We start from the raw sequence: 9,334 nt of genomic DNA on the forward strand, positions 1-9,334 counted from the left end.
AAGGAGGGTGTCAGTGGAAGGGTACGGCGGGAAAGGAAGAAGCAGAGGGCTTTGAGTCCTTCGTGATGGGGGATGGAGGTGTACAGGGACTGGATGTCCATGGTGAAGATAAGACGTTGGGGTCCGGGGAAGCAAAAATCATGGAGGAGGTGGGGGGCGTGAGTGGTGTCCCGAACGTAGGTGGGGAGTTCTTGGACTAAGGTGTCCTACCTTGATCTGTGGCCTACCTCCATATACCTGCCTTCGGTCCATATCCCTTAATACCTATGCTAAACAAAAATTTACCGATCTCAGATTTAAAACTAACAATTAATCTAGCATCAACTGCCATTTGTGAAAGAGAGTTCCCAATCTCTACACAACCTCTGTGTGTAGAAGTGCTTTCTCACAAGTCTCCTGAACGGTCTGGCCCTAATTCTAAGACTATGCTTCCCTAGTTCTAGAATCTCCAGCCAGTGGAAATGGTTTACCTTAATCTATCTATCTGTTCGTATTAATATCTTAAAGACTTTGATCAGACCACCCTTTAATCCTGTGATGATGTTACTCCTTTAACAAGGTTATGTTGTCCTTGTTTCTTTTTCAGAGGTTGTAAAAGACACAGACTCCGAAAAATCTAAGTTTGAACGGTTTTTGGGCCAATTTGATTATTGCTAACAAATACTGCCTCAGGCAAAAAGGCTTTCAAGTTTTTAGAAAAACACTTGTACAATGAGGAGAGTGGCCAGTTCTCCCAGCTCAGCTTGTCTCTGGTTTGATTTGGTTTTGGCAGTCTAGCTATTCACTGAAAGCAACTATCAGTTTTAAAGTTGTTGGACCCAAAGAAGCAGGTCCATGCTGATCCTGTCTCTCTGCCATCTCTCTTATAAGAACCTTTTATGCCAAGGATGTTTATGGGGATTGTTGCAAGTATTTGGGACAACATCATTAAGTTGGGATGATCTGTTGGGCTTTCGGATAGGTTAAGTTTAGGGTGTAGGTTTGCTCGCTGAGCTGTAGGTTTGATATCCAGACGTTTCTTTACCTGGCTAGGTAACATCATCAGTGGCGACCTCCAAGTGAAGCGAAGCTGCTGTCTCCTGCTTTCTATTTATATCTTTCTCCTGGATGGGGTTCCTGGGGTTTGTGGTGACATCATTTCCTGTTCGTTTTCTGAGGGGTTGATAGATGGTATCTAGATCTATGTGTTTGTTTATGGCATTGTGGTTGGAGTGCCAGGCCTCTAGGAATTCTCTGGCATGTCTTTGCTTAGTCTGTCCCAGGATAGATGTGTTGTCCCAGGATAGATGTGTTGTCCCAGTCGAAATGGTGGGTTTTTTTTTCATCAGTGTGTAGGGCTACGAGGGAGAGAGGGTCGTGTCTTTTTGTGGCTAGCTGGTGTTCGTGTATCCTGGTGGCTAACTTTCTTCCTGTTTGTCCTACATAGTGTTTGTGGCAGTCCTTGCATGGAATTTTGTAGATGACGTTGGTTTTGTCCATGGGTTGTACTGGGTCTTTTAAGTTTGTTAGTTTTTGTTTGAGAGTGTTGGTGGGTTTGTGTGCTACTAGGATTCTGAGGGGTCTTAGTAGTCTGGCTGTCATTTCACAACAAACTTGCATTCCTGGATATCACAGTCGAAAGAAAGGACAATGGAGAACTACAAACCTGCGTATACAGAAAACCGACAAACACTGACCAAATATTAACTACACCAGCAACCATCCCAACACACACAAACAAAGCTGTATCAGAACACTGTTCGAACGAGCCACCACACACTGCAGCACAGACGAACTTCAGAAAACAGAGGAGAACCACCTATACAACGTATTCAAGAAGAACGGATACTCAAAAAATACAGTCTGCAGATTCCTCAAGAACAAACCACGACAAGCAGACCAAACACAGCCAGAAACCCTAACCACCTTACCATACATCAAAAAAGTTTCAGAAATGACAGCCAGACTACTAAGACCCCTCGGAATCCTAGAAGCACACAAACCCACCAACACTCTCAAACAAAAACTAACAAACTTAAAAGACCCAGTACAACCCATGGACAAATCCAACGTCATCTACAAATTTCCATGCAAGGACGGCCACAAACACTACGTAGGACAACAGGAAGAAAGTTAGACACCAGCTAGCCATAAAAAGACACGATCCTCTCTCCCTCGTAGCCCTACACACGGATGAAAAAAAAACACCATTTCGACTGGGACAACTCATCTATCCTGGGACAGGCTAAGCAAAGACATGCCAGAGAATTCCTAGAGGCCTGGCACTCCAACCACAATGCCATAAATAAGCACAGATCTTAAATGCCATCTATCAACCCCTCAGAAAACGAACAGGAAATTACATCACCACAAACCCCAGGAACACCATCCAGGAGAAAGATATAAATAGAAAGCAGGAGACAACAGCTTCGCTTCACTTGGAGGTCGCCACTGATGATGTTACCTAGCCAGGTAAAGAAACGCCTGGATATCAAACCTACAGCTCAGCGAGCAAATCTACACCCTAGCCCTCAACCTGAACTACAAACCTTGCATAGGTTAAGTTTTTCCGTATTCTGTTCTCTTTTTTATTTGTGTTTCATTTGGTAATCTTGTAAATAAATTCTGTTTTATTTAAAACTAAGTGGTTTGACCAGTTGCATTACTCCTGGAATATCTGCATTATACCTGCTTAAAACAACTAGCAAAGTTAGGGTCTGGGCCACTTTCTTGAAATGTTTTGAGGGGGTCTGGCCTTGTTCATAACAACCTTCTAAATTCTTGAGAAAACAGACGTAATTTCATAGAATCATAGAATCTCTACAATGTGGAAACAGGCCATTTGGCCCAACAAGTCCACACTGACCCTCTGAAGAGTAACCCACCCACAGCCATTCCTCTACCCTATTATTCTACATTTACCCCAACCAATGCACCTAAGATACGCATCCCTGTACACTATAGGCAATTTAGCAAGGCCAATTTTTCCAAGTGTCTTTTAAATTATGTTAATGTAACTGCCTCAGCCACTTCTGTTGGCAGCTCATTTCATATGCATACCACCCTCTGTGCAAAAAAAAAAGTTGCCCACAGGCTTCTTTTTATTATTTCCCTTCTAACCTTAAACTGGTCTTCGATTCCCCTATCCTTGGAAAAAATATAGAATGCATTCACCCTGTCAATGCCTCTCAAACTTGTATATTAAGATCACCGCTCAGTCTCCTATGCTCTAAAGAAAAAAGACCTAGTTTGTCCAACCTCTCCTTACAACTCAGACCCTTGAGTCCTGGCAACATCCTTGTAAATTTCTTCTGCACTCTTTGCAGTTTAATAACATTCTTCCTATAGCAAAAGGTGACTAGAACTGAACACAATACTCCAAGTGCGGCCTCACCAACATCCTGTACAACTGCAACATAATTTCCCAATTTCTATACTCAGTGCCCTGACTGATGAAGGCCACTGTGCCAAATGTCTTCTTCACTGCCCTATCTACCTGTGATTCCACTTTCAGAGAACCATACACCTAAACTCCAAGGTCCTTCTGTTCCACTACACTCCTTAAGGTCCTACCATTCGCCATGAAACTCCTCCTTGATTTGACTTTCCAAAATGCAAGATGTCACACTTATTTATATAAAACTGCATGTGTCATTTCTTGGTCCACTTCCCCAGCGGATCAAGATGCTGCTGTAATTTGATAACCTTCCTCACTGTCCACGATACGACCTGTTTTAGTGTCATCTGCAAACTTACTACTCATGCCTTGTACATTCTCATCCAAATCATCGATATTGATAACAAACAGCAATGTGCCCAGCACAGAGTTTGTTTAATCTCTCCTGATAACTTAACCCCTGAAGTTCAGGTATCATTCTTGTAAACCTACATTATATCACTCCAAAGCTAATATACCTTTCCTAAGGTGTGGCAACTAGATGTGCCCACAGTATGCAAAGTGCAGTCTATTCAGAATGTTACATAATTGCAGCGTATCTTCTTCTTCCATATGCTCCAGTCATCTCAATATAAAGGCCAGCATTCCATTAGTTACCTTGATTATTTTCTGCACTTGTTTGTGTTATTTTAAACATTTATGCACTTGAACCCTCAAGTATCTTAGATCATCCATTGTCTTTAGCTTCATACCATTTAGAAAGTACCTTTATCTAACCTTTTAAGGTCCAAAATAGGTTACCTCACACACATTTATATTGAACTCTATCTACCATAATTTTGCCCATTCACCTAGTCTATCAATATCCTTTTATAATTTCATGCTATCGTTTACAATGTCTACAATGCCACCTAACTTTGTATCATCAGCAAATTTATATGTATGATTTTCTATGCCATTATTCAAGTTGTTAATAAATAATGTGAATAATTGAGGTCCTAAAGTAGATACTTCTAGGACATCACTGGTCACATCCTGTCAATTTCAGTACCTACCCATTTTCCCTACTTTCTGTCGCCTGCCATCCAACCAATTTCCCAATCATGTCAGTAATTTGCCCTCAATTCTGTGGGCTCATACCTTAGTTAATAGTCTCTTATGTGAGACTTTATCAAATGCCTTCTGCAAGTCCATATAAATAACAGCCATAGACATTCCCTGTGTAACTTGAAGGGGACCATCTCCCCCCCCCCCTCATCCTCTCATCACACATAAGTCATCCTTACCACTTATGGCAGCTTTACAGTAATAGTGTGTTGGTGCAACAAATTCAAAAATGCTTCTAATGGAGATAACATCCCTTGAGCCCAATAGACCTGATGGCACACAGTATAGGAACAGTGGTGCAAGTGGCATCTGTAATACTTCACATTTCTGCTGGATGTCCTAGTTGTATCAGCAATGTAGAAATAATGATAGGAAAATATTCTTAATCCAACCCCCTTCCCATTACCTCAAGAATATCCAAGGTCAGGGCCACTACTCTTGAGATATGTAAGTGTGAACCGATTCCTTTTTACATGAGAACTTGGATCAGGAGTAGGCAGTTCAGCTCCATGAGCCTGTTTCAGCATTTAATATTATATTGGCTGATCTCTTCTTTCCCGCTTGCTCCCCACAACCCTTTTACCCATTACTGTCTATCTCCTTTTAAATTCTTTCAGGGTACTAATATCCACTGCACTCTGGGAAGTGAATTCCATGGATTCACAGCCCTTTGAGAGAAGTAATTTTTCCTTATCTCTCTTTTAAATCTGCCACCCGTTACCTTAAAACTGTGGCCTCTCATTCCAGATTGCCCCACAAGGGAAAACATCTTTTCTACATTTACACTGTCAATCCTGCTTAGTACCTTGTATACCTCCGTTGGATCTTCTCTCATTCCTCTAAACTCTAGTAAGTATAGGTCTAAACTGCTTAATCACTCCTCATTAGAAAAGCAATTTATCTCTGGAATTATCTGGTGAACCTTTTAAAATAGACATTTTTGTGAAAATGTTTGACTGTCCTCTTCAAGGTATTGCATCTCATGAAGTATGGTTCCATGTACATGATATTCATCCAACTCCTCATTCAAGTGACCATTTGCTACAAATGACCCATGATAGTGAGTGTTAGAGGAATATTTAACTATGGAGCTTGGTTCCAACTTGATGCCATTCCTAAGCTCATGCAGTTTCCAAAAGAGATCACCGGATGATGTTAAAACGATGTCTCAGCTGACTTACTCAGCAGATGCAGTGCTTGGTGTGTTCATATTTTTCAATAGTACTCAACAAGAAATTGGAAACTTAGAAACCTGACAAAACTGTTTATGTCCAGCTACACATTAAACTCAACCTATTTAGACAGATCACCATAGACAGCTTTGCTGAAAAGCTTGATCATGCTGTCTCTGGTCACTGAATAATGACCGTAACCTGGAACTCTCTGATTTTTCTCTTTCTCAGCCCATGACACTAACTTCAGTTATAAGATCCACAACCGTACAGTATCATATCTTTCCAAGCAATTGTGAGATTTTCACTCCACCATTTTACAGCAGCCACCTCCATGCATCCTCTGGCCTGATGTAAAACAATAGGTAATATGCTCCAAGTGGCTTTGGATGCTTACACTTGAATAGTGAAAGTATGTTTTGCATATTGTTCAGTGCTTTATGGCATTGCTCTTGTGAAGCCTTCCAATGTGCAACTTTCCTTTCCTTTTTCTTTTGTTTCACAGGAGAACAATCCATCACTGATCAGGACAGGTCCTGAAGAGACCCTGTTGAGTCACCTGCTGGTGTTTGATGCTGAACGTTCGAGGAGAGAAAACCGCGTGGTTTTCTGTGCCAATACAGAATAATCAAATGCTGTGATCATTTCAACAATCAAAAGATATTTGGGTGTAGATTTTAGGAAATTAATGCTCCTAATGCAGGGGTTATGTTTCAGGAGTAGTCTGCCACTTCTTTCCAGAGAAAGATGTTGTGGTACGCTAGGTTCTGCACTCAAATCAATTTTTCAAAATTCCATTCTTGGAGATTAAAATGACAGAGCTGTGGGATTGAATCACTTTAGAAAATGCCCCCAGTTGAAATTTGCTTAAGTAACACTTCCTTAGCCAAGTGGAAATTAGTTGAACATTCTGGTATTTTCACCTGCTTCTCCTCCAGCAGCACAAACTCAGAATTGATTCAAAAATCAGTACAAAACAGGATTGTAAATCCAATATCAGCAGTCACTAAATGTGTGCAAATGGATTGGCAATATATCACAATGCGCTCTTGTTATAACTGCACTCATTAGAAACCATTATGATCAACGTCTGTTTAAACAGCTCCTGTACAGCCTACTTATTATAAGTTTGTTCCATTACAAACATTCAAATAAAAATAAAATACTGTGCATGCTGGAGATCTGATACATAAAATGCTGGAGAAACTCAGCAGATCTGGCAGCATCTGTGGAGAGATAAAGTTAACGTTTCAAGTCTGGTATGACATTTTCAACAGTTCTGAACAAGAGTCAGATTGGACTCAGAACGTTAACTGTTTATCTCTCTACAGATGCTGCCAGATCTGTTGAGTTTCTCCAGCATTTTCTGTTTTTATTATGCCAATCCCATACCTTGCCTGTCGTATACACTTGTTAGACACTCTGCCTATTATACATCATTTCTGTTTTAGAGCCCACTTACATGCACCTTATCTATAAAGCACCCAACCATTTATATCTCTATGTAACTTTCCTTTCTGCTGAAGCTAATATCTCACTCCAGAGACCTGACCATATAATATTGTTCTAAGAGTGTGTGGCGATATTGGAGGTGCCGCATCACCTGAAATGTTAAATGGTCACTTTATCTGTCTTTCTCAGATGGATGTGAAAGATACTTTGGCATTCTTCAAAAAAGAATAGACAAAGCCTCCTGGCCAATGTTTATCCCTCAGCCAACACTGCTGAAACAGACTATTATTTTGTTCAGTGCCACCTTGCTGTGTTTTCCCCACAATGACTGCATTTCTGAAGCAGTTGTGAAGTGTTGGCGATATCCTAAGGCTGTAAAAGCCACTAAGTATATGCAAGTTCTTTCAATCTTTTAAAAATGATTAGGGCAGAGGTAGCTAATCAGAAATGTTACCAAAACCAGACAGCAAGCCCATCATGATCTGAAAATAAAAAGATGGGTGAATATTTTATTAAAAATTTATCAGAATAATTTGGACCAAATTGTTAAGAAATTATCTTACCTTTGTTGAAGCTCATTCATCTACTGTAGGGGTATCTGAGAACCAAGAATCTTTCACCAGTTGCAGGACCCCTGATAGTTAACTCCAGATTTAACTCGTTATACCTGCATAACCTTCCTCTGAATTTACAAATAATTGTTGACTTTCTGCAAGAGCTCAGAATGTCTGGCACACAGCCTCAGTGGGATCTAAATAAATCTGCTCCCTTCCTATCAGTCATTTGTAGAGGACTAATGAGAATGTAAATTAGAGTTATTAATCTGGTAAATTATTTACATTTTAAACAGAAGTGCTGAGTTTTGTCCATTTGCAGGTTTGTTGTATTCTTTGTATCTCATTTACCATGCAGAAATGACGCTAGTTTTAAACATACATATTAAATACAGTGCTTTAAAATATTTCTTCAATCACAGGATATTTTCAAATACGTTCTCAGTTCTGGCTTTTTCAATCTTTCTGGAAGTTTCTGTTTACTTTAGTTCTTGGAGATTACATCTATGTTTAATCAGTCAAATGCTTAAACATAGATCAGTCAACAGACTAACATAATTAAATACAGATCAATTAATCTATTGAATACTGCACCAAAATGATATTTTAGAATTTTTGTGATAATAGAAACTGTGATTGATTTAACTCAGATCTTTATTCAATAGGATTGAAAATTACAAAATAGCAGGGAATGTGGGAATAATAAACCCAGTACAATGTGATGCGCAATGGTACTTAAACCAGTGAAACTGTGATCAGGAACAGCTCCTTCAAATGAGCTGGGATTGATTTTCCAAAAAGCGCTGAAGACTGAGACCACAGAACCAACAGGAAAGTTTGAGAGGGAGGGGTCTCACTGGACAGATGAGCAAAGATCTGGCTAATGACTCCCTTATGTGTTTATTTAGTGAGCTGCAATGTCGAACAACCCCTTGTGAATGCTGGGCTGGTGATTGTACATAGTGTTATATTTGTGGGGTTTTATGTGTAATTGTTGGTAAGTGACAGGCAGTCAGACCAATCTCAGTGGTTGAAATTGATTTGGGGGGATTTAATCCAAATGTATGAACTGATGGGATCTGATTCTAAAATTCAGAAATCAACAACTGGATCAATTGTAAAATGGGTGGTGGTTGAAATAGCTAATTCAATCCCCTCAATCTCCCACTCATTAGTATGGTTAAAATTATCTCCCAAAAATCTGAAAGTCAGCAACATTACAAAAGATATTTGCTATTAGTTGTTGATTTTTTGACAGACCAATTCCAGAAGTGCTGAAACTGGCCTCTGCACTGCAGTGGAGCACCAGGCAAAACCTCAGAAAAAGACAAGTAAAAGTGATTTCCAAACTTTGGTGTGAATAGTTTTATTTTATTTGTACAAGAAGTGAATTTACTTATAAATTACAATCAGATTAATATTGAATATGAAAATTTAGAATTATTTTGTTATTTTTAATTGCAAATTAAAACAAAAGATTCTGGAATTTCCAAGATTAAAAGTGTCCTTTATTTGCTAATTCTCAAGGGAGAAGTGAACTCTAAGGAGTTACCCTGAGTTCTGAAAGGCAAGAGTCCTGGCTGAAGAGGTACTGAGTCACACACTAACCATGCTAAAGTGAAAATGATGGGCATGGCTAGCAGCAGTGTTCAACTAAGTCACCTACATTTCAA

The 9,334-nt window shown here is 39.6% G+C and overlaps 1 protein-coding gene across 8 annotated transcripts in view; it reads left to right on the forward strand.

The window, feature by feature from the left end:
- The window catches only part of zgc:154075 (uncharacterized protein LOC556929 homolog), a 261,564-nt gene extending 252,417 nt beyond the window's left edge, over positions 1 to 9,147 (forward strand). For all 8 annotated transcript variants that reach the window (XM_043675943.1, XM_043675939.1, XM_043675941.1 and 5 more), the window contains one exon: positions 6,161 to 9,147. In XM_043675943.1, coding sequence (XP_043531878.1) covers positions 6,161 to 6,283 — 123 coding nt within the window. In that variant the 3' untranslated portion in view covers positions 6,284 to 9,147. The remainder of the gene's footprint in view (positions 1 to 6,160) is intronic.
- Positions 9,148 to 9,334: the final 187 nt, after the last annotated feature.

The sequence above is a fragment of the Chiloscyllium plagiosum genome, chromosome 34 (genome assembly GCF_004010195.1).
Source record: "Chiloscyllium plagiosum isolate BGI_BamShark_2017 chromosome 34, ASM401019v2, whole genome shotgun sequence".
Classification (NCBI taxonomy): Eukaryota; Metazoa; Chordata; class Chondrichthyes; order Orectolobiformes; family Hemiscylliidae; genus Chiloscyllium; species Chiloscyllium plagiosum.